The sequence below is a fragment of the Hylobates moloch genome, unplaced genomic scaffold, assembly GCF_009828535.3.
Source record: "Hylobates moloch isolate HMO894 unplaced genomic scaffold, HMol_V3 SCAFFOLD_20, whole genome shotgun sequence".
Taxonomy (NCBI): Eukaryota; Metazoa; Chordata; class Mammalia; order Primates; family Hylobatidae; genus Hylobates; species Hylobates moloch.
Window position 1 is genome coordinate 49,578,578 of NW_026652295.1, and position 26,949 is coordinate 49,605,526.

The 26,949-nt window shown below is 38.8% G+C and overlaps 1 protein-coding gene across 1 annotated transcript in view; it reads right to left on the bottom strand.

The window, feature by feature from the left end:
- The window catches only part of PKHD1 (PKHD1 ciliary IPT domain containing fibrocystin/polyductin), a 482,509-nt gene that overhangs the window by 323,132 nt on the left and 132,428 nt on the right, over positions 1–26,949 (bottom strand). The window contains exon 35 of the mRNA XM_032141123.2: positions 15,965–16,118. Within this exon, the coding sequence (XP_031997014.1) occupies positions 15,965–16,118 (154 nt within the window). The remainder of the gene's footprint in view (positions 1–15,964; positions 16,119–26,949) is intronic.

The following is a 26,949-nucleotide window of genomic DNA, read 5'->3' on the forward strand; positions in this document are numbered from 1 at the left end:
AAATCTTATAAAACGGCCCCACCCCTATCTCCCTTCACTGACTCTCTTTTTGGACTCAGCCCGCCTGCACCCAGGTGAAATAAACAGCCTTGATGCTCACACAAAGCCTGTTTGGTGGTCTCTTCACACGGACGCGAGTGAAAAAACTAAGATTGGTCTTTTGAGATTTTTTTTTAGGCTTTTGTATTTCTGACCACCAGCTGACTTCACTCAGAATCATGACCCAAGACTCAACCAGTGCTGTGGCCCTTACCTAAAGACAGACTCAGTACACAAGGACTGTTTTCCATACCCCTATGATTTCATCCCCAACAAATCAATATTCCCCATACCCTAGTCCCCTGCCCAACAAACTATCCTTGAAAACCCCTAACCTCTGAGCCTCCAGGGAGATTGATTTGGGTAATAACCCCATCCCCCAAATAGTGTGGATGGCCTTGCATCAGTTAAATGCTTCCTTTACTGCAATGCCATGGTCTTGACAAATTGATTTTGTCTGTGCAACTGGCAGGAAGAACCCACCAGGTGATTAGATCTACAACCTGCTCAATTTCTATAAGTGCCCTACCGCTTGAGCACTGCGAGACCATCTGCATCCAACATCTCTCTGTTACTGGTCCTTTTGAAATATTTTGTCATATATAATATTTCATACTCTAAGGTAAAGCAGCAAGGTCAGTCTACAGGCTCCATGCCAGAGCAGTACCACACTGCTTACCAGACTTCCAAAGGATTCCCTAACAATTTTGACTTTTTTCCTTTCATTGTCATTACATAGAAATGCAGTAATAATCACGAATCCCATTGTGAGCAAGAAGGAAGAAATATGACCTGTGCTACAGGTCAAATTTTATGTTAACTAAAATTTTTCCCTCACAGCCACATGTCATTAACATTCTAAATAATTATATTCAACTGGTAGAACATGGATTTGTATGACAGGACTGCCACATTGTAAATAGGAAATCTAAACTGACCTTGATGAGCAGGTGGTGAAGGCAGGGAACAAAATCAAGGTTCCTGTCCTGAGTCTGCTACTGACCTCTGAATGAGCCTCAGTAAGTCCCATACAATTGCTGGGCCTCAGATTACTCAGGTCCCAAATCTCTCCTCAGTGCCTATCAATGGCTGTGGTTTCATCCGCAAAGTGGAAGGTAGAATCATGGGTTCCTTTTAACTCTAGAACACTTGACGTCTACATCTTTACGAATGCAGTCAGATGTGCATGGGACACTGATGGAGGCACAAGGCTCATGTTTTCCTGACACTGCTTGTGCTGTAGTAATCACTGAATTTCCTTTTGTACAAGATATGAGATGCACAGTCAGGAATTCATATAAGACTACAGTGAAAACAAGAAAGCTAACATTTATTCAGCACCTACCATGTGCCAAAATCTGTAGATATATTGTCTGAAATGAACTTCAAAACCAGTCTGTGAGATCAAGATCACATTCTTTATTTCACAGAGCAGATTGTGGCTAAGAGGCATTCATACCCCTTCCAGCCCAGAATAGACAGAACCAAGCTAGAACCCAAGCCTACCCAACCAAAAGGCTCAGATCCTATGCATTTCCACAAACCTTCCCCAGTAGCTCTCAATTCACTAGGGTTGTTCTCATAGTTACATTTAAGGAAAAACATGTGTGAACCTAAGAAAGTTTGCCTATGGCTTGTTTATACATGATTTATTTTAATTTTGTTAATGAAGATATACCTTGTCTTATTCCAAAAAGGATTTGAAACAGATTACAAGGATTAGTGGGTAAATATATAAACCTGGGCTTTGTCCCTTTTACCATGAAGCAAAATATTAAATACACTGCAACAAATTGGTAGAAATTTTGAAACATCATTTACTGACCGGAACTAATAATGATGCTAATGAAGGGAGAAAAACTCATCCCAAAGAAAATGAATTATTTGTGTTGTCAGGAGTGTTATAAACAGGACTAATTAATTAATATGAACATTATTAACTCCTGCTAAAAAGCATCCCCATCCCGCTTTATTAGTGGCAAATACAAGAAAATCTAGGTACATTTAGCAGAAAGTTTGATGAGGAATTCAGCTATTTTTGCCTGAAATAATTAGATAAACAAATGAAACCTTCTTTGTGCAAAAGAAGATAAAGTTTATACTTAATCTATCTCTATGCCAAGGCACCAAGATTTTCATCCTCACACTTTATTAGTTTAAAATAAATATACAGTGGGCCACTTTAAAGGATAGTTACTTGAGTATGGGAGGGCTGTGGGAGGACTTTATTCTATACTTTATAGAGCTTGACCCCATTTCTAAATGCTGAAATAAAGAGCAGGGCTGAAATCAGCCTTTGGCTGTGACCCTTAAATTGCTTGTTATGACTTTCATGAAAGCTGACTATGTCCCACAAGTAACCTTGGGTAATTTTATAAAAATCAATCAACCATCATTATTGTTACTTCCCTCTAAAATAAATAAATCAACACAACTTTTTACATGTAATCACCTCTTTCCATTAAACATCTCTTTTGTTTCTTTTAAAGGGAAGTAAAAGAGACTTTTAGCAGCTAGCTAATGTTTGCAAAGTACATCAAAATCTGTTTTTGGCTAACCCAACAATTAGTCATCCACTATAATAACCACAAAATAATTTGTTGGTTTTTTTTAAGAAAACGAATACACAATTCTATTTTCCCCCTTACAGAAAAAAATAAGATATAAATATTGTACCATACAACACTAGTCTTCAAAAGAGTGGCTATCCTACTATCTTCAACTCTTTTTCATGACTGTCTTTTGAACCCTCCCTGGTCAGGCCTTTACCTGACGAACCTGCAAAACTGCTCCTGTCAAGGCCACATATGGCAACCACATTGGTGAATCTAAGGCTCAATGCTCAGTCCTCACCCTTCCCGAGTGACCAGCAGCATTTGACACATTTGGTCACTTCTTTCCTAAAATTCCCTCTCCTCACTTGCCCAGCCTGTTTGTTTTTCTTTCTTTCATTTTCTCATCTCTATTTAAAAAATCCAATGTTTCTATACTTCTATCAAATTTTCATCATGTGCTATATTCTATATATTGTATTGAATCTCTAAAGAAAACCTCATAAAATGCAAAAGTGCTAGTAACTCATAAAAGAACAGAAGAATAAACTCTTCTATTTAGAACGTTTGTCTTTGCTTCACCTGGTATCTAATTTCATGTCTTCATTTTTAGCAAATCCTAAGAAAGCTCCCTATTGACTCAATGACAGTGAGCACATGGGACTTTTCTAATTAAGTAGGTTGGGTATAAACCCACCTGGTTTTCCTCTTAATTCTTAGGCATCCCCTTCTCAGCCTCTTCTGCCTGATTCCTCCTGATCATCCCAACCACTGACATTTGGTGGGTCCCAAGCCTCAGCCCTCTAAACACATTTCTTATCAGTCTCTGTAGACCATGCCAGTTGTCCCATCTTGTCTTAAGGTTTTAAACACCATCGCACACTAATTGTCAATGACTCCCAAATTTATATCTCCAAGCTTGTGCCCTCAGCTCAAGATTCACATACCCAACTGCCTACTCAACATCTCTACTTGGATGTCTCATAGTTTCTCAACTATGAGTATCCATGAACTCCTTTTCTTGTCTTGCCCCACAGATCTTCCCTCGGTCCTTCCCATTCCATGATTGGCAACTTCATCCTTGCAATTGCTAAGTCTGAAAACCATACAGTTAACTTTCACTGTCTCTCACTCCATAATCAATACTTCAGGAAATTTTATGCATTCCACCTTCAAAACGTCCCCTATAACCCAACCACTTACCACCTCCACATCTACTTCTGGGGTGAAAGTCACTCTCATCTCACCCATGGATTATTGTAATAGCATCTTAACTCAGCTCCCTGTTTCTGCCCTTATCCTCTACCTCAGGGTTAATTCTCAAAACAACACTCAGTGTTGTCATTGCTTCTTTTCATGTAAACCATATCATGTTACCTCTCTGCCAAAATTCTTCAATGGCTCCCATCATATTTAGAGTCAAAGCCTATCAAACCCTACAGCGTTGGTTCTCTCTGGCCTGATCTGCCTCTGCTCTCCCCCTTGTTCCAATACTCCTTTTTGCTCCCTTGCCTCACAACCTTTGCTCTCGCAGTGTGCCAATATCCCCAACCACCACCTCCAATGTGTATTCCCTATCCACCTCTCCTGCTGCATTTTTCTCCATGGTACTAAGCAAATTCAACAAAAACTACAATTTGCTTATTTTGTTTATTGACTGTTTTCCTTCTAGAAGTAAACACCGTGAGAGCAAGATTTTGGCCTGTTTTGTTCACAGCCATAGTCCCTGTGCCTGGAATAGTGCCTGGAACATGGGGAATGTGTTAAGTGATCATTCAATACTTGTTGAATAATGAGGAGTTGAAATTATCAAAGTAAATGAGGTCTCCCAGGGAGGACATGTAGAGTAAGAACAGAAGAAAGATAACGTGGGTAAAGGGAGGGAAACAACTGTCAACCATCAACATTTAAAGGCTAGAATAAGAAAAGGAAGTAGCAAGATTCGTGAGAGTGGATCAAAGAATTAGGTGAATTAGAAGGATCATAAGGTTGTAGAGACACAGGCTCAAGAAAGAGCCTTAAGAACTGTTAAAGAGGTAGATGAGTGTGTCAAACCCTTAATGCCATTTTTAGGAAGATCACGAGAGAAAGGGTGCACAGCCAGCACGTACAGAGTTAGGATGTGAATGTCAGGTGATAAACCCAGGGAGAGTGATTCTATTTTTAAACAGAGGAAAAATGAGAGGTAAATGGAGGCAAGACCAGGGAGGGATCTGAGAACCCCAATTCATTCGATTAATCTGTATCACCAAGCTAGATAATTCATTTACTCAAAGCTTGAACTATCTAAATTTTTAGATGTAAAATAATTTTCTTGCCTACATTGATTAACCCCCAATTCACCATTTTTTCTTAAAAAATTTAGCAGCCTATATCTTCTGGCCTTTCAATTATTAGATAGTCAAATGGATAGTCGAGGAAGCCTGTGGAATTCCCTTTCCCTGGAGAAAAGGAATCATCCATTCAAGATGGACAGATCCTGCTCTCCCTGGGTAAGGAGAGCTGGCTGAGTGATCTGGGCAGGGTTGGAGTATATCCCTGTACCTTACTGCACTGTGCTGCTCTGGGAGCAGGAGCCGGGAGAAGGTGAGGAAGAGGAGGAAAGAGGAGCATTTAGAGAAGGCACCCACAGCCCAAAGAAACCTGCATTGTGACAGGGATGCACACAGCTTCCTTTGTTGGCAAGATCCGGATTAGACTTGTGCCTGATCCACTGGAGCAGAGCCTGGGAAGCCTTCGAGGTGGGCTTGTCCCCGGCCAGAGAGGCGGAAAATCAATTTGGCTGGCAAACGAGAGCCCCCAAGAGCTTAGTCCACGCTCCATAATCCTATCCACTAGCAGCTCAGGAAATAGATGCCTGAGCCCTCACATATTCATGGGGGATGTGAGGCATAAATCAGGCTTTAAGGATTGGGGGCAAAGGGAATGGACTCTCTGGCTGGCTACTAATTAATCAAGCACAGAATACCTAAATCTAGCAACCTGGGATGGAGCCACACACACACACAGAAGCAGAGGCTGCTGCTGCTGCTGTTTTTCCCATTTTTCAAAATTTCAATTAAAATAGATATCAGAAGAAATTTTCCCCTTTAGCTGACACTGCTTATGCATCCCCCTGTTCTTTCTTTAATTAAAAAACATGCTTATTGCAATACTTGCCAGAATCACTTTAACGGTATTTTAATTGTAATGTCTCTGCCTGATTAAAAAAAGAAAATATGAACTAGAAAGTGTTTGCAAAAATGTTCACAGGATGCAGGAAAAGAATCAGACACCTCCCCAGAATGGATGCCACATACTAATTCCTTAATTAGCCTGGTACTGCAGTCAAATGGGCAATATAGAGAAAAAAAAAATATATATAATATATATATATGATATATATATGAAATAAAATAACTGACTCAGAGCCACAAACAATAGCAGTTGGGAGAAACCGTTTTCATCAACTCAGATTTCCCTGGCAGGGTAGAGACCTGTGCATCCAACTAAAAATGCTATGCTCAATATAAGCCCATTCAATGTGGCCAGCCAAGTTTCCACTGTTCTTTGCTAAAGGTCTCATGGCCTTTGGGAAATGAGGAGTTGGGCCAGGCTAATTGGCTTCTAGTCCTCACAATTCTATAGCGTTCCTTTTATTGTTTTAGGCTAGTAGTTCTCAAACTTGAACATGCGTCAGAATCACTTGGATGTCTTAAAACACAGACTAATGGGCCTCATTCCCAGAGTAGGTTTACTGCAGAGCTCGCAAATTTATAGTTTGTATAAGTTACCAGGTGATGCCGGTGCTGCTGACTGGGGGCTACACTTTGAGGATCACTACTATCAGTAAATTAAGTGATTGTTCTAGGTGTCCATAGGCTGGTGATGTTTGGTATCATCTGAAACAGGCTGAGAAAATACAAGCCTGGAATTATAGAATCATTCCCTTTTACCATTAGTTTCCAGCTCCTCAACCAACATTTACCATTAGTTTCCAGCTCCTCTGCTAGGTACCGAAATAAAAATGTAAAATAGAGTCTCCAGTTCCTGAAGCTCACGGTGAAGTTGAATTGCTCCTCCGGGTGAATGGAAATGTGTTGGTTTTAGTGAATTGTCCCACTTTAGAGATGACTATAAGAGAATATAAAGACTATGACTCAGCTCTTTACTTTTTCTACAAAATATGAAACTCATTAAGGTAACCTTATAACTGTATTAACTCTATACTAATTACAGAGTGTAAACATATCTGTGGAAGACAAACTATACAGAAATATTTAAAGGAACTCAAACACTAAGTATAAGTAAATGCCTTTGTTATTATAGCTACTGTGATCAATTACTACCTAACTAAACTTTGATTTCCTTTCTACATCCAGAAAACCATGACTTATTTTATCAACAAAGCTTCTGGCATTTAAGTGCTCAAGGCCTTCAACTGTTCCATGGCTTTCTAAAAAGTCACTTAAAATCTCAAGAAGAAAGCTATTTCTAAAGAGAAATAGAAAAGACAAAAAAAAAATTGTCTTTTTCCCAAGGTCTGTACCAAGCATGTAAAAATCCCCCTAGCTACTAAGTTCAGTCAGATAATCTTCCTCTTTCTCTTTATCAAAGTTCAATTAGCACAGACCCAATCTCATTTTTGACCAGCCTGCAATTTGATACACTTCTCTAAGCAACCTATTTTTTCAACAGGTTCCAAATATAATTATTCTCTGAATATTATAAAAATGATTTGGCTATAGCATAATAGTATTCGAAATAAAAGCTAACAATACTTTTCTTATAGTATTTATTAATTTTAGAAATGAGAATACAGTACTTCCTACCTTTACCTGACCACAGGAATATTGAATAGGAACTATAATAATGAAATGCTCAGTCTCCAACATATTTTTACCTACACAAGAATCCCAAATACAAAAGTACTTCAGATTTCTAGCTCCACTTCCAGTCCAGGATTAATAGGATATAGGGATCATTAATGAACAAATGAGATGGAGAGGTAAAGACAGACCACGTCCTGCATGACCCTACAAGCCATATTAAGTTTGGACTTGAACTTACAGGCTAATGGAAAGCCAATGAAAGGTTTTAAGTAAGGAAGCTTGAAACATTTATCTTTCATTACTGAAAATATTATAGCTTCTCTGCTAGGAAGGGACTGGTCCCTTTCACTAGCATTTTTCATGTTACAATATCCAAGTTGTCAAGACATAAAACTGTAAATTGTTTAATATCTAACTATCTGTCTGTCTGCCCATCTATTGAAAGCATGTCCTTTCTCATAGCAATGGCTTATCTTTCATTTAAGGCTAATCAAGTGTGTCTGGGACTGTTCTCTGGAGGTAAATAATGTAAGTCATTGTCTGACTGGAAAAATAAGGGGTCTCAGAGCCAAGTGTCCCCCACATTAAAAAGCCTTTGTCTCTGATCTCCTGATACACAAATAGTAAATAAAATTGGTCACTGTCTGGACTAATCCTCTAACATTTGAGGGTACCAGGAAGGACTCTGATTATAGAGAAATTCTCAACAAACATGAATCTGCCTCTTCAGGTCCAAAACTCATTTATTAGCTTATTCATTCAGCAATTATTTGAGTACCTGTTTCATGCCTGGAGATAAAATGGTGCTGGCAACACAAAGGTGAGCAAAAACAGATCTGGCTCCTCCTTTCTTCAGCTTACAACCTAGACCTTTATAAGCCTCCGAAAAGGTAGAGGGAAGAAAAAATACACTTTGATATTCTATTTGTAAAGAATTAATATAAAAATAATTCAAGTTTGTGTGTGTGTGTGTGTGTGTGTGTGTGTGTGTGTGTTTTTGAGACAGAGTCTCGCTGTCGCCTAGGCTGGAGTGCAGTGGCGCGATCTCGGCTCACTGCAGGCTCTGCCCCCCAGGTTCACGCCATTCTCCTGCCTCAGCCTCCTGAGTAGCTGGTACTACAGGCGCCCGCCACCTCGCCCGGCTAATTTTTTGTATTTTTAGTAGAGACGGGGTTTCACTGTGTTAGCCAGGATGGTCTCTATCTCCTGACCTCATGATCCGCCCGCCTCGGCCTCCTCAAGTGCTGGGATTACAGGCGTGAGCCACTGCACCCGGCCCCAATAATTCAAGTTTTTAACCAATTAAAAATTCTATCTGTAATCCACTTAGCTTTGAATATCAGCAAAGTCCCCCTCCCATAAAATAAGTAACACCTACTTGTCACCAAGAAAAGCCCAGCACATGAAGACACCCAAGAGTTAAGAGTGAACTTCAAAAAACTCGGGCTAGTTCTGGTGCTAACTTCTTCATCAGGCTTCCCTTCTGGATAATGGCACAGACTAGCCCCTTAGGGTAGTATGCCTGCCAAACATAGGAAGAGAATTTACTCATTCCTATACTGCTCTTCCTCCACAGAGCTGCACACACAAACAACATTAACATCCAGTAGAGGTTTATACAAGACATTTTCTCCCTACACAGGGAAGGGAATCACCATTATTTCCATTTTGTGCATTGATTTAAGGACCAGAGCCTTACCCAAAACCATAAAAGAGTCTGTGACTGACTCAAATTTGAAGTCAGGCTCCAGTTTGCTGACCAAACTACAATGAATCAACCTTGTTGTATTGTCTGCACATAAGCATCCTATCTTCTGGTTTGAAGGGTAGCTATGTTCTGACTACAAGAGAGGGCAATTCAGTCCATCTTCTTTTACAGCCAACTTGCAGATAAATTATTTTGAATTTACCCATTTGCAACGATGTTACCAGCCCACAAAACCCTCCCCTGTTGACCAAGATATTCTACAGTTAGAGAAAAAAATAAATTATTGTTGAATATCATATTTTTATCAAAATTACTGCCTTCCTTCAGATTTTTTTTTATCCTAACTGGTAGCTATGAAGTCTTGAAACTATAGGCACAGGGTAAAATGCCAAGTGACTCACACAGGCCTGATGCACAAAGAGATCATAAGCAACATCTCAGGAAAGTTCTGTGTTGTAGCATTTCTAGATAACTGCATTGGAAAGCATTATCTGAAGCACGCATCTACTGAATCTGAGGCTGGCTTAGTGCTAACTAGAAGCAACCAAGTATACAATCCCTGGGATTAAAAAAAAAAAAAAGGCTGTGCTAGGTTCATCATTTAATACCTCACTCTGAAATCCTCAAATGCTTGTCAAGGATGAAGGAATTCTACAACGAACCTGACAGTGAGTCAGAAGAAGATGCTTCATCTCAATAAACCAAGAATATGCATTTCCATGCCATAGAAACCCCAGATGTAACGGACTTAAAAAGATCTGAATGTCCTCAAAACTGTGGACTAAAAAACAGTTGAGAGAAAATGAGATCATGTTCCAAGCTACACCAGAAAAACATGTTTCTGTGAAGTCAAAGTAACAAGGAGAATGCAGGCAAGCAAATGGATCCACTTCTCCATCCGTCCCTTCCTCGCAATAGAAGGAAAAACACTTCGATATGCATTCTGAAGATAACAGAAGCAAAAGCAATCCAAGGTCTTTATTACCCAGCTAATTCTTTCAGTAATCCAGTTTGCTTTGTATATAGAAGCAGCCACTATCTGTAAATAAAATTGTAACTTAAGCCTGATATTCAGCCATATCTCCTGTTATCTCTGACAGTCCAAAAGTAACAAAAACTAGCATTAATTGAGTTCTTACTCTGGACCAGGCTGTGTGCTAATGGCTTTACAAATATCCCCTCATTTAATACTCAAAACATCCATACGAGACAGGCAATACATTGTGATATTGCCATGCAACAATGACAAATGCTAGCTCTCATTGTTACTATTATTGTCATTATAGCCAGGTATCACCTTAGTGAGGAAAAACCTGAGACTCACAGAAGGTCTGCAACTTGCCCAAGGTCACAGAGCTGGGAAGTAGTGGAACCCAGATTCAGGCTCAGTTCTTTGTGGCTAGAAATACTGCCAAGCATTTAACTGCTTTAGTATAAGCCAGTAGACCAAAAAATAGAAAATCACATTAAAGGAAACCAGCACACCATTAAGCAGCAACAGAGACTGGAAACAAGTTTCTGCTCGGACACAAGCACTAGCATTGTGAGTAGTAAGAAACTACAAACTGTCTTCCTTTTTTATCATATATATTTAAGGCAAACAACAGCATGTTTTCATGTGTGTATGTGTGTGAATAAATATGTATTATATATAATGAAGTAATTACTACAGTCAAACAAATTAGCATATCAATCACTTCACATAGTTACCTTCTTTTGTGTTGTGTGTGTGATAAGAGTACCTAAACCTAACAGCTCGACACCAAGGAGAGAGTTCATTCTCCCCTAATTGACCCTTTCATGAATCATTATCGTTACACTACTTCACATCAAGCTGCCTGATGACCAGATCAGAAAGAGATTCATTGCTTCATTCAGGAAATATTCATGTTTCCCCAACTACAGACCACAACCCAAGATCCTTGCCCGGGATGCAGAATGCTCTGACAAGAGGGTAACGTTCCTTCTTTGTGATTATGGCTCATCATAATTACTTGGAATAAAAATAATAAATTTTAATTCAGCAATGCCTATGGCCGTTGGGCATCTTAACATAAAAGAATGAAAATATAATTAACTAAATCAAGGCAGTATGCCTATTTCCATCCCAGCTCATTAGTATTAATTGATTGGGTTAATTCTCTTTTGTGTTTAACGGTACCCCTAAAAAATATTTTTTTAAAAAAAAAGGGAGGGAGGGCAGGAAGGAGGGAAGAAGTAGACATAGTAAGTAAACAAAAGTTCTGGATCTTTTTCTAATTAAAATAAAATAATAAATGCAGCTGAAGCTCTTATCACGGTCACAAAAGAATCTGCTACTTTTTAAGTTTGGGAGTTAGTACATATAGCATCATAAATAATGACACAAAACATTGGGGCCACTTCTTAATTGCCCCCCCAAAATTTATGATCCTGCCTTCTACTATACAAGTCATATGTGTAAGAAAAAAATGTCAATTCTATTTTATAGATGAAAATATGAGTAAGGCACAGAGAGTTCAAGACTCTTGAGGGTCCATAAACTGTTGGTTTTCCTGTTGTACGAGCTTAGTTTTCTACATATCAGGATGCTGGTTTCCATGAATGGAAAAATAATATAGAGGATGTAATACCTTCATAAAGTAGTTCCAAATGTAGTTCTTAGGTGATCTAGTTTCACTATTACTTAGCAGTAATCCTGTCAAAATATATCTACTTCATGTAGAATGTATTCTTTGTAATATAGAAATGGCTGAGAAAGTACTTCCACTATAATACTTCATATTTTGTTGGTTCAAATCTTTTGAAGAAATTATTTTTTGGCTTGAAATTTCTCAGGCTTTATCTAAGCCTGCAGATGGTATCAGAAAAAGTAAAAAAAATTTCACTCAGCTATTTTTCTGACACTGTGAATGTATATGAAAAAGATAGTAACTAATATTTGGAGAGTGAGTTACTGTTGTTGATGATGATGATCATGATTATTCAATCTTATATTTGAAGAGCTGTTTATTATCTTTCAAGTACTTTCACACATATTATAGACCAAGGGAAGACATTAAAAGAGGTTTACAGCTATGTTACATTGACCAGATATTTGAAAGTTGTAGTTCTTCACCAGTGAAGACTTTGGCCAAATGCCTTTTAGAAACATAAATACAACTTACCAACAGATTTTATATTTCTAACAATTCATCATAATATGCATATATATATATAGACAGGTGTGTGTATGTACATATTGTGCATGTGTATATATGTATATGTGAATATGTAAGTGTATATGTGTGTACTTATACATACGTGTGTGTGTGTGTGTGTGTGTGTGTGTGTAATCAGTGAGAACAACTAAGGACAGTGAAAGTAAATTAGTTGGGGAAAGTGGTATTTAAGAGAGCAAGGGTTTAAAATATATACTTCTTAAATTTCACCCAGGACCACTTACTTGTCCATTCTTTCTACAATCAACATATAATTTTTGAGCCTTCGTCATGCATCAGGCACTGTTCTAGACCCTGAAGAGACAAGAGTAAATAAATTGATGAAATCCTTTGTCTTTTTTGAGCTTATTCTAGTAGAGGAGACAGACTATAAACAAGCAAGTAAATCGATAATATACCATGTGATGATAAGTACTATGAAGAAAAGTAAAGCAACATCAAAGGATAAAGAGTCCTGGGGGGTGGCTGTAATTTTAGAAATGACGGCCAGCAAGTCCTCCCAGATTAGTTGATATTTTCTCAAAGAGCAAATGAAATAGGTGAACCAGCCACATGAATGTGGAAGAAGAGCATTCCAGGCCATAGACATTACGGGCAAAGGTCCTGAGGCAGGTATATTCATAGAAGAGCTAGAGCAGAGTGAATGAGGAAGATAAGGTCAACAAGGGGATCAGAGGTTAAATAATGGTAAGGACCAGTGATTTGATTCCCAGTGAGTTGAGATTCCACTGGAGGTTTTGAGGAGATATTTGACTTAAATTTTGGAAGGAAATGGACTATAAACTGCTGGGGGGTTACTTTATCATATAGCATAAAAGCCAAGTATCAATTACTAAAACCCATGAAGCCTTATTTTCCTATCACAAAAAGTTATTTCAGAGGTGGGTGGTTGAATGCCTTATCACGGCAACTCCAGAGTCATCAGGGTCCTGGGTTTCTCCTATTCTTCTGCTTTTCCATTCTAACTAACAAGTAGCATCATGGTCCAAAATAGTGGCTGAAAATGTTGCTATCACATTTATATACCAGCAAGTAGGAAAGAGAAAGAAGGAAGGGAAAATAGGGTGTACTTCCTACTGGGTCATCTCTACTTTTGGAAATTTCTCAGATGTTCTGCAGGGTACTTCTTCTATCTCATGGTAAGCCCTTAGCCACATGGCTATGTCTAGCTACAAAAGTGTTCAGGAAACAGAGCATTTCAGCTGAGTATGTTGTTGCCACCAATGAAATTAGGGTTTTACTACTAATGAAAACAAGGAATCTGAAACATGGGAACAAAATAAGAGGCAATTTAAGATGGTCTAGGCCAAAAATGTGGTGGTTAAGACTAGGTTAGTACCAATGAAGTGTTGCTACATGGCACACATGTTGAAGATCCAGCTGACGGGGTTCACTGATGGGGTGGTCATAGGAGGTGAAAGAAAGAAAGAAGTCATGGATGCCTCCATGGTTTTTGGTCTGAGCCACTGGATGTATACAATTCCAATAAGTGAGATGGAGAATTTCCTCAAACTTTGATTTGTGTATATGTTAATATCTATGTGATTGCAATATGTCTCAGACATAAATGACCTGCCCTTCACCTCCTCTCCGCTCTCCAACTCTAATCTTACATAACTGACACCAAGATTACCCCAGTATACATTCGGCCTCACTGCAAGCATCACTTATTTTAGAACCAGAAGTTTTAGTCTTTTATATTTACTTTCTAATGATTTTTCTTTGGTAATATTACGTGTTACTGCCAGTAAGTATTATTCTTCTTTTTTTTTCTTGTATTTCACAAAGGAATCCTAGGCCACTCAATAAGCATTCACAAATTATCTGTTGAACAAAATTTGATCTGTGTCCTTGCCCTGTTCTTATTCTTTCTAGAAGTTATGACCTATATCTCTATGACAAAAACCTCAGCGTCTCACTCTAGGCAGCTCTGTTTTTTGCCAACAACTCCTGTATCTTATTCGTGCAGAAACTGGAATCTACTACTTAGCCTTACATCCTACCTACTCCTCCTCCCCAAGAGAAAGAGCAGATCCTTCAGATGACTTACTCTCCCTCTCCACAGGATGAGGGTTTGCCCTTCCAAACCTAACTCACTTATCTAAATAATATGAGAGTGAAATATTACCTAAACCAGAAATACCAAGAAAAACCACTGTTGGAGGTTGGGGCAAGTATTGGGATTGCTCAGATATTTAAATCCTTAAGAGTGGGAAGCCAAATGAATGTTATACTTATCCTGCCTTTCTCCTACACTTTCGTCTCCTTCTGATGCCTCTTCTCTATTTTCAGCCTCTGGTCCTGTCAACACTATTCATGATTTACCTGGAAGTAACAGTACATCCAGAGATTTAGTAATCCAAGACTTTCAGCTGGGAAACTTCTCCCAAATGGTAGTAGCAATATAAGGCCAAGACCTTTGAATGCCTGAAGGGGAGCCCACCCTCCTGCAGAATTTGGTTCATATGGAGAAAGCCCTGGTTACAGGCCTGCCAAGAGTATCTTTTCTCTGAAATGAGGCTTAGGTCTGTAATTTTCCTTTGTCATTGCTGGTCCTTAGGTAGTCGATGACTGTTTATAGTGGCATTCCCATAGCCACTAGCTACACACACACACACACACACACGCACACACACACAGAGAGAGACAGGGCAAGAGCCCAAGCTGACAGACCATTTTATCCCCTAAAGGGCACTAATTAACTGATTTGACTGAAAACTTCTCCTTGCTATAGAAGAGAAAAAAAACAGCTTCCAGAATAGAGAATAGCAAAATGCCTAAATCTTGATTCAGTCTAAAAGAGACAGGTATTAAAATTCCATTAGTTTATCCCCTTTAAAATATTTTATTTTTCCCCTCATGTAGCTATATTCTTATTTCAATAAGAATGAATGTTTGTGTGTTACATATATTTAAAGAACAGTGTTTTAGTGCAGAGTTTCATAGATATCCATAACTAATCATATCTCCCAAGTAATTTTCATTTGCCAATGAACAGAGGCACTTCGATAACTATTCCTTATTTTCAGCCACTAAAGTAGGCCATGATTTTTATTCTCATTTAGCAGATAAGGAAAGAAATGCACAAAGAGGTGAAATAACTGACTTAGCCATTTGAAGATATGGTAGTAGAGTTGAAATTCGAAATCTCAGCCTCTTCCAACTTCATAAACCCTAGAGCTATATAGCCGGCTTTGCAATAAGAAACCCTATTTATATGACTTTCCATGGGACCAAGAAGCCGAAACCACAACAGGGTAAAAGCAGGAAGACATTGCTTTCTTGGCAGGGTATTTCAAAGGCAGCAACGTTAACCAATTTCAGGGCATTTTGCTATGTTGTGGGGGCTGTCCTGGATAAGCATGACTAAAAAGTGCTTGAATAAAGAAGCATATTCTTTGAGAACACTGTTAACCTTCTTGTTTTTGAAAATTTAAAATAATCAAGCTCTGTGCTTATTATGAGTCCAAAGAAGGGCCTTTCACTTTGAACCCTCTGACCACTTCTTCCTTTACATAGTAAAATTTCAGTTTGGTCTGGGGATAAATTGTCAATTAAGTTCTGGAACTTATCCAAAAAGTTTCCCTCCTCCATCCCACTTACAAGTGATATAAGTACATAGAATAATATCACCAACCTACAAACTCCACAGACCTTTAATGTGCAGTAAGTTGAGGATGCTTGTGTTAGCGTCCAGCAGAAGCGATTGGCCACTCTCCACTGTGATGTTGTCGCCATCTTGTGGCAGCCTTTCAGGAAACCAGCTGTGAGTCCTGGACCATCTCCGGCAGAACTGTAAAAAGTTGCCCTGGAAAACAGAGAGCTGAGTCGGTGGGTTGGTTGGTTGGTTGGTTGGCTGGCTGGTCCGTTGCTTCATTGGTTGGTTCGCTGGTTTGTTGGTTTGTTGGTCCATTCCTTGTTTTTGGGCGGGATAGTATAAGTATTGAATCAAAATAGAAACTTCTCAAAGAAAGTAAAATTAATTTAAATATTTTAAATGTCTCCATAAACAGGAAAAAATATGAGAGGCAAAATTATATTTGAAGTTCTTCTGTGCCCAGCCTCTGGAATTCTCCAATAACATGCTGGTAATGTTTTCTTATCTTTTTTTTGCCCCTCTAGCACGGGCCCCATTCTACCTAACAGATGAGGTTGATTCCATTTATTTTTACAGACATGTATTGAATCTTGGACAAAAAGTCATAAATAGCCTGGAATAGGGAGAATTAAAATGTTCTGCTTGATGGGTGGCATTTTGCTTTATGTAATTGGTATCATTTTTCACTGGCTCTACGGCCAAGAGTCCCTGTTTTATAGGAACATTGCTCTTCCCAAGTGCTCAGATCTATCCTCCCACTCGGCCTTTTATGATATTATTGTTGCCTTTCCCCCTGTGCCTGGTGCATCAGGGCTGAACAAAGCCCATACAGGCATAGGCAGAATGCTGACCAACTTCAGATGGCAAGTAAATAGCCTGGAACCTTTGAGTGAGGGGTAGGGAGCTGTACTGACAGAAGGAGCCAGAAAAGGAAGCACTCCCTCTCCACCCTAGCTCTCAGTCCCTCTCTCAGAACTTTTGGCTTTCCTGTTAATTTATGGTCATTCTGATGTCATACGTTTTTTAAAACAGGGACATAAAAATCACAGAAAGCAATATTCAGCTCATCCAAGAGGCTGGGAACATGTCTAAATGCCTTGTGAAGTTGTGGAAACATAATTACGATAAACATAAAAAAATCACAATAGAGAAGGTGATTCCTTCAACGTAACACATATGACATGTGTAAGCCACTCTCTCCAGTCTTCTTCCCATTCAGATTCCAACAAATGTGAAGCCCAAGTTCCTATAAAAATAAACCGCCTAGAAGGTCCTCTCGTGATGTGTTAGAGGCAGATGGGAGAAGATCGTTAGAAGGGAAGGCACGTTTGTAATATCGACAACTACACCTACACAGAGAATAGTGCTCTAGAGTATTTCTGAGACAGAAAATAGAAAATTGTGTTGCCAGAAGAGCCGTTAACATTTTCCAGAAGAGGATACAAACCCCAAGGTACAGTGCTGAGTTGCAGACCCAACACAATCACTGAGAAGGCTTTGCAATTTATTCGTTTTCTACATCTGCAAAGAAATAAAAGTCTATGACTCATCACAATTCAAGAGATGGAAAGAAATAAGGCATAGTGATAACCAGTTCCAGTATCACAGAAGAAAGAATAGGTGATACGGGAGTATCATTGTGAACTGCAGGAACCACGCCCCCATGGTGACTATCTGTAGGCTACAAAAGTAGGAGAGAATTTTAACTCTAGATGATTTCACTATAGGACTAGCTTTAGGTTGGTAAAATAATAAACAGTACTTCTTATAAGGCTACATATATTATACATTCTTATAACCCTTTAATTTTCTCCCATAGAATACAGAAAGAGGAAAGGGAGGCAAATCAAAGGAAACTGGAATGAAAGAAGGTGGGAAAAACAGAGATGGTAAACTGCAGAACAAGGTGAGCCAGGTTATCTGTAGTGTCAGCTCAGAGTCCATGATAAAAGGACACTTGAAAAATCTTGGATTTCCAGAAGGCCAGAGATGGAAAGGACTCTAGCAAAATCCTACCCCATAATTTTACAGATGCTATTTTAGGCAGAGTTCTTTAGAGCTTAATAAAATGTAGATTTCTCTAGTGTCATCGTATACCTATGAAATTAAAAGCTCAAGAAGTGGGGCCCAGAGACCTACAGTTTTAATGATCCTCTCAGATGACACTTCTGTATCAAAATTTAAGGATCAATTCAGGGCAAGGGCTGGAGGGTAAGGAGATATATCTTTAAAAGGAACCAAGAAGTTTTCTCCAAACCAACATCCAAAGCTTAGGGTCTTTGGCCAGGATCACCCAAAGACTAGCAAGCTAGGAAGGATGATGTGTTGATGAACTATAAGAAATATGAAGAATGCTTTCTGAGACATTAACCTGGTGGTCAGATCCATAACCCAGCCATAGAACTACGAAGAAAACCAGGGCTCATTACATACACAGTAAAATGATCTGGAACAACTAGATATTAGTTAGATATTTAAGTGGGTCAAAGGTAGACTATTTCATGGTGTAACCATTAATTAATTTGAGAACATTTTTAAATTTTTATGATTAGCACAGATATCTGTTATCTAGCTCTCAATAAGCTTTAGAGACTTTCTTGCTCTGAAGCACTTGCTTATGCCATTTGCTGCCTTCCATGTGCTATAACCTCTTGGCCTAGCCTGTCAGCCTTCAAAGATCGCTATACTTGGTCCCAACCCAGTAGGTGGAAAGGTCAAATACTGTTATCTCTACTTTCCAGTGGAGAAAGCAAAGGCTCAAAGTGTTTAAATGATGTGTCAAAGTTCATAGTGATGGAGGCAAACTGGAGTCATGAAAAGGAAGCTCTCATCTGAAGTTTTTCCCTTACCGTGGCCTCTCCTGGGATGCTCAAAAGATCTGCATGGCTTACTCCCTTACTTAATTCATGCCCCTGCTCAAGTATCACCTACTTACCTGTATTATTATTTTTAAAAAGCACCCCCAATCATTCCTTCATTCCTTCTCCCCTAATAATGCTTCATTCTAGCATGAAATAATACAATTCCTTGCATATTTGGTTATCACTTACTAAGCTTACTCAAATGAAGCAGGGGCGTGGTTTGGGTCATTGCTATATTCCCACATCCCTAAAAGGTGTCTAGCCCATAGTAGTTGCTCAATAAATGTTTTTGAATAATTTATTAAATGAATCTTATACCTGCTGGTGCCATACATGCTTTTACAGATATCACACACAAACACACACACATCTCTTCCCAATGCAACAGGTGAACATACAGGTGCTAAGACCTTAAAAATGCTATATCCCCTAGGACTTCTGAAACATTTACATCCCTTTTCGTGTTTTCAAGCTCCATTTAAACATAAACCAAATGATGAATAGTGCTACTTAATTGGAACCTGAGACTCAGATTCGATCTCATAAAATCTTTCACCAATTTTTTCTTTCGCCTTAAGTTTCTCTAGTCAGTGTGGCCAATGTCAAATGAATACAGATGTTTCAGCGTTCAGTTTCAAGAGAGTTAAGCTTCTCTGTGCCCTGAATTCCCCTCAGCATAACAAAGATATCTTGAGATATATAAATGTTTATTGATGTACTCATGCTTTTACACAAAATAATGACTAAATACTAAAAAATCTAAAAATTAGTGCAGCCTCCACTGCTTACCAGCTACCTGGGGAAGAAGAAGAGCAGTATATCTCTATGTCTCTATGATTGCAAGTTATCAGTGTAATCCATGATTACATGCACGTTGCCATAAGAATTTTAGTTCTCCTGCATTTTCAGTTAACAGAGCTGGTGGTATCACTCCCTCCCAGGGAAAAGGTCCATGAAACTGTGAGGATGGCTCACCTTCCAACATCTTCATCCTCCAATCCGTGTCACCTTTGATCCAATCAAGAAAAAAAATGCCAACAGCATTGATTAAAGATTTTGTGAATATATTTGAGAACGTTTCTGTTGATACCAACATATTTTTGGTGAAGGCCATGTTCCGTGTCAACAACCCAGCTTACTTCCACCTAATATAAGCTCTTTCCTCTATAGTTCCCATGATGCTCAGCCTTTAGCTTTAGCGTTCTTCCTGGAGATAAACACATCACTCATTCTTATTCTGCAGATGAAGAAAATCCATTCCTCATAGGCATATGGGGACAGGCGTGAAAACAGAGATATAAGGATTGACCAGAACGTGACCTCATCTTTGCATCTAGCCCCAAATAAACCCCAAAAAAAGCAAGAAAAAAACTTTCCTGCCTCAGCTAGGAAGCTTATGCAATTGTTTTCTTCTTACAGCATGTCAGCACTTCTCTGAACTTCGGGGAATGTGCAGTGTCTGCAAATCTTACATGTCACCTTAAATGTACTTGCAACACCACCAGAGTTATCTTGAAAGAAGTCATTGATCAGCAAGTTGGAACACCCGGCAAAGCAAAGACCTATTTGTGAGTGTATGCATTGAGCTGGGGTGGCAGAGGAGGTGGCGTATGGGAATCTCTCTAATCACAGTGTCTCTTGGCTGACAAGAACAAGAAATAGCTGTTCTGACACCTCTCCAAAATGTCTTCTTCCTCAGCATCCAAATCCTGGAAATAGGAAAAGACAAGTCCCTGTAACCATTTTCTCCACTCTGTATCCTTCTTGATTTTCTCCAAAGCACTCATCTCTACCTAATACAATGTATACTGGTTTATAATCAGTCAACCCCTAATGGAATATAAGCTTCACAAGAGTGTCTTGGTTTTCTGCTGTATCCCTAGTACCTACAACAATGCCTGGCATCTACTGGCTACCCCAAAAATATGTTTGAATGAATAAATGGTCAACTCTTATTTGGACTTATGATGCCATAATGAAAAATACTTTAATAACTGAAATAATATGATATGAAGCTATAATTTAATTTTATTCAGTTCCTCTTTACATTGAAATGTTTTAACTTTTACGAAACCAACTTTATTTACCTTTTTTGTGACATTCTTCATTATGTTATAGATAAAACATCCTCTTTCATCCTGACATAAATATCACTTATATGTCCTTCTTGATTGGTGGGTTTTATATTTGCATGTTAATCCTCAACTAACTTACAATTTATGTTGATGGAAAGTTTTATACTTTTTTCTTGTTTTTATTCCTTGCTTTTTTTTCCCCCAAATAGCTAACTGATTGTCTTCATACCATTCATTAAATAATATTTATTCTCCCAATTAATACTCTTGGCTATTTTAACAGTTGAATTATAATGTTCAATGCTATTAAACCTATTGGCCAATTAAAATTCCAAATCCTTTTGTATGAGCTAATATAAAGGCATTTCTCCCAAATAAATGTGACCTCATCCTTGTTCTTAAGGTACTTATATTATCATTTAGAAAAAATACAAATAGCCAGATAATTAAAGTGTGATTGATTCAATAATTAAAGGCACAACCAAGATGCTATGGGAGTTCAGAGGATTAGATGGCTGACCACAGTGGAGATGGCCTTGCAGGGGAAATCAAGTGCATTAAACATCGTTTTCTCTTTTTAATCTGGACACAACAGATGACACAGGCTGAGATTATTTCAGCTGATTATAAAACAAAAGATAGTGTGGAAAAGTCAACCATCTACAAATCCAGGATTATGAATAGAGCCCCTAACCTATAATCTAATAACTCTTTAGGGAACAAAAAGGAAATTGAATTAGTTTGGTATAATTTATTCTTACTGACCTCATGCAGGCTCTAAGTGATCACTTTCTTTTCTCGGTGGTTATAAACCTCTCATGATTACAAGATAACATGAGAATGTCCTTCCACACTGCACTGTGTAGCACATTGACTACTCAAAGAAATGTCAACAGTACTTTTTGTCAGAGATTCCTGCCCAGTTCAAATTGACCCTTTCTCATCATTAGAAAACCAAGCAATTCATTGTCTTATCTCTTGGTTCTACACACTTCCTATCCTCTGCGATTTCTCAAAGATTGCTGACACTACCTCAGTGCTTCATATATCTAAGTTATTAGCACTCTTAAGCTTCAGAGGAGTTTCAAAGTCTGCAGACAGGACAAATTTACAGTCTTCTTTTATCGTTTCTTCTATTTGAATCTTCAAATCTCCTCTAATAGCATCTCTTCTGAATTTTAAGTCCAAAGACCTCTCCACTTGTGGGAGAAAAAAATGATAATGATAGCTACTGATTACTGAATGTTTCTAATGTCCCAAGCACAATGCCGCACATTTTATTTACAGTATCACTAAGCCTTATGTAAACCCTGAATATCTAAGACAGGTCTCAGTTAATTTAGAAAGTTTGTTTTGCCAAGGTTGAGGATGCATGCCCGTGACACAGCCTCAGCAGGTCCTGATGACATGTGCCCAAGGTGGTTGCGACACAGCTTGGTTTTATACATTTTAGGGAGACATGAGACATCAATCAATTTATGTAAGATGTACCTTGGTTCCATCCGGGACAACTTGAAGCAGGGAGGGGGACTTCCAGGTCACAGGCAGATGAGAGACAAACGATTGCATTCTTTTAAGTTTCTGATTAGCTTTTACAAAGGAGGCAATCAGATCTGCATCTATCTCTGTGAGCAGAGGGATAACTTTGACTAGAACAGAAGGCAGGTTTGCCCTAAGCAGTTCCCAGCTTGACTTTTCCCTTTAGCTTAGTGATTTGGGAGGCCCCAAGATTTATTTTCCTTTCATACTCACAACTAAAAAATGTAGGTATTACTCTTTCCACTTAAAGTTTAATTAATAATAATGGCCAACACTTACTGGGTGCACTTAACAGGTATTATCTCATTTTGTTACAGACTCTTCTCAGACTACTTTCCAGGAACTACAGAGTAGATGGATCCCTGCCTTCAACAAATGTTTATTGAGCACCCACTACACACCAGGCACAAAACAAATTCCTGACCGCATGGAGCTTATATTTTAGGGAGATAACAGGTTAACTATATAAAACTAATAGTGTGCTCTGAAGTAAAAAAGAAACAGGGTGAAATGGATCAGAAGTGCCAGGGTGGGAAGAGCTATTTGATATGGAGTGATCATGGACTGCCCTGATTGGATTGGATTGGGAAAGGAGCAGAGAAGTAGAGTATGAGCCAGAGGCTATCAAAGGAGGACCTTGAAAAAAGGGTGTGCTTGGAGCACTACAGCTGCAGCCAGAAGGATCAGGCGGCTGGCCCTGGAGGAAGGAATGCTGTAGGGCCAGATGGCCTTTCTAGTGATGCAATGAGAAACGCTGCACAAAGACCTGGGTAGACATCAAGTTCTTCATATGTCATAGAAAAACAAAATCAAGTAAAACACGCAGTAACATATAACGAGGTCAGCAAACTACAGTCCACAACCCACTATTTTGATATTGGCACATGGCAAGACAATTCATTTACGTATTGTTTGTGGCTGCTTTCAGTTTGTGACAGAGGCAACATGGCCCACAAAGCCTAAAATATTTACTATCTGGCTCTTTATAGGAAAAGTTTGGGGACCCCTGGTAAATTCTGTTTCATACTATACTATCAGTATAGTACCTATAATATGCTCAGTATAGTGTATCTATGGTACATCAGTATTAAAACATGTGCAAAATGGAACCTTCTGTAATTGAAAATAGGTAGTTATAATACAGCTACCTGAGAGTTGAGGGACTGCAAGCAAAAACATCTTAGTGAAGGATATACATTAAAGTACTGGAAACTGATTCAATTCTTCCCATTTTTCAATGCACAATAAGCCAGATCTCAGAAAGCCACAGAAAGGCAAGTGGAAGTGTGGGAAGTTTGTGTGTGTGTGTGTGTGTGTGTGTATGCCACTCACACACTCACATGCATGCACATGAATACACAAACACACACACACAGAGCCAGATCAGAAGATTGACAGATACATGCTAGCCTTTTTCACAGAGCTGACACACTGCCATTTAACCAGCGAGCATGGAGCACGTGTTTGTGTTCCCAGTCACTATTAAGAGACAAGGTTAACATTTTAAGTGATGGACTACAACATGTTATTTCCCCATGCAGTGGACCCATGACTGCACTGCCTTCGAAAACACTTAATTTCAGTGATTGAATACATAGAAGCGTACTTTCCCTGCTATGAACGTTTGACAGCTCCATGGTTTCATACACCAGGAAACCTTTTTTCTCCTCCTTTGCTTTTTTTCCTCTCTTTACACCTGAAGGGAAGCAAAATGAATATGTGGTGGCAGAGGAAAAAGGAAAAAGCCCAGAGAATGAAAACCAGCTTATAAGCTTCTGTGTATTTTAAAATAAAAGTATTTACTGCCATCTGCTCTAATTACTTCTAATGTTTGGGCTACCATCTTCATACAATAGAAATAATGATCTCCTCAAGGGCAAAAAAAAATTTTTTTACGGAAACAAACAAAAGTTGATTACATTTAGCTCCCAGGCTAAAGAAGCATCAAGCTACTTTGTAGTGAACAATCAATTAGGAGAATGGGTAGGCCTCCGATTAACACTAACAAATTAGGTCCTTTTGGTGGTTCCCTCCATTTTCTTCTTTTCCTGCCTCTTTAGAGGAGCTGTGCTCACAGCTCACAGAGGGCAAAGAGCTGACTAGGCATATTTCTGGATCTAGGGTTATTCCACACAAATTCCTTACATTTTCATCAGAACCAGATAAGGCCAAGTCTTCTCCCTGTCTTCTTGTTGACATCAGACATGTCCCAGCTTTAATACTGAATATAGGGCTGGGTATTCTACCAAGACTTCGGATTACTTCATGGAGTGAACTGCTTAGGGGCCACCCCAGACTTGAACTCCTCTAAGGAAGCTAAAGCCCACTTAGCCTCAGTAAAGTCTCCAGGAACAGAAATGATCCAGGCCAGGTCCATTCCTTAGACTTAAGTGAAATACATGGAGCCCAGAAAGACATGGAACAGACTTCTACAATGCCAGCAGGAGAAACGTTGCTTTCACAAAGGCTGAGTCTAGTGACCTTCTCAAATCCTCAAATTCAAACATACTACTTGTATGAAGCAGAATTCTGAGATGTCCTAGGATTCTGACCCCCAGTGTACACACCCTGTGTAGTCCTCTCCCCTTCAGCAGAAGCAGAGCCTGTGAATATGATGGGCTATCACTCCCACGATTAGGTTATGTTATATGGTAATGATGATAGAATTATGCAGATATAATTAAAGTGAGAGGTCAGCTGACTTTGAGTTATTCAAAAGGGAGATGGCCTCTACCTAATCAGGTGAGTCCTTAAGACAGAGCTTCTCCGCCTGTCCTTGAAGGAGCAACCTGCCATGTGGCTTGGAAGAGACCATGTGGCTAGAACCCAAGAACAGCCTTTAATTGCTGAAAGTGGTCACAGCCAACAGCCAGCAAGAAAATGAGGACTTAAATCCTATATTCACAAGGAATTGACTTTCACTGACAACCTGAATGAACTTGGAGGAAGACCTTGAATTCCAGATGAGAACGTAGCCATGTTGACACTTTGATTTCAGCCTTGAGAGACCTTGAACAGAGAACCCATCTACTCTGTGCCCAGACTTTTTAAAAAATTATTTAATAAATTTAGAGGGTACAAGTGCAGTTTTGTTACATGGATAGATTGCATAGTGGTAAAGTCCGGGCTTTTAGTGTAACCAACACCTGAAGAGTGTACATTGTGCCCATTAAGTAATTTCTTGTCCCACCTTCTTCCCACTCTCCCACCCTTCTAAGCCTCCAGTGTCTATTATTCCACTATATCCATGTGTACACATTATTTATCTCCCACTTACAAGTGAGAACATACGGAATTTGACTTTCTGAGTTACTTCACTTAAGATAATCGTTCCATCCAGGTTACTGCAAAAACCATGATTTCACTCTTTTTTATTGCTGAGTAGAATTCCAATGCATGTGTGTATATATGTGTACACACACACACACACACACACACACACACATAAATACATACACACCACATTTTCTTTATCCAGTCATTTGTCAATGGAAACTTAAGTTGATTCCTTATTTTTGCTATTGTGAACAGGGCTGAGATAATCACCTGAATGAAGGTATGCTTTTCATATAATAATTTATTTTCCTTTGGGTAGATACCCAGTAGTAGGATTGCTAGATCAAATGGTACTTCCATTTTTAGTTCTTTGAGAAATCACCATACTGTTTTCCATAATGGTTCTACTAATTTACATTCCCATCAACAGTGTATAAATGCTCCCCTTTCTCAGCATCCTCACCAATATCTGTTGTAGTTTGACTTTTTAATAAGAGCCATTCTGACTGGTATAAGACAGTATCCCACTGTGGTTTTAATTTTCATTTCTCTGATGATTACTAATGTTGACCATTTTTTCACATGCTTATCTGCCATTTCTGTGTCTTCCTCTAAAAATGTCTGTTTGTGTCCTTTGCCTACTTTTTAATAGGGTTATTCTGGTGTTGTTTGTTTGTTTGTTTTTATTGAGTTGTTTGAGCTCCTTGCAGATACTGGATATTAGTCCTCTGCTGTATCTGTAGTTTGCAAATACTTTCTACTGTTCTGCAGATGGTCTTTTCATTATGTTGATTACTTATTTTGCTGTGCAGAAGGTTTTTAGTTTTACTAGGTCCCATTTGTCTATTTTTGGTTTTGTTGTATTTGTTTTTGAGGTCTTGGTCATAAATACTTTGCCCAGGCCAATATCCAAAAAAGCTTTTCCTAGGTTTTCTTTCAGGATTTTTATACTTTGGGGTATTACATTTAAGTCTTCAATCCATCTTGAGTTCATTTTTGTATAAGGTTAAAGAGAGATGTCCAGTTTCATGTGCCTGCATATGGCAGTCCAATTTCCCCAGCACCACTTATCGAGTAGGGTGACTTTTCCCCATTGTGTGTTTTTGTTGGCTTTGTCAAAGATTAGTTGGTTGTAGACATGTGACTTTATTTCTGGGTTGTCTATTATATTCCATTGATCTATGTGTCTATTTTAATACCAGTACCATGCTGTTTTGGTGACCATAGCCTTGTAGTATAATTCGAAGTCAGGTATTATGATACCTCCAGCTTTGTTCTTTTTGCTTAGGA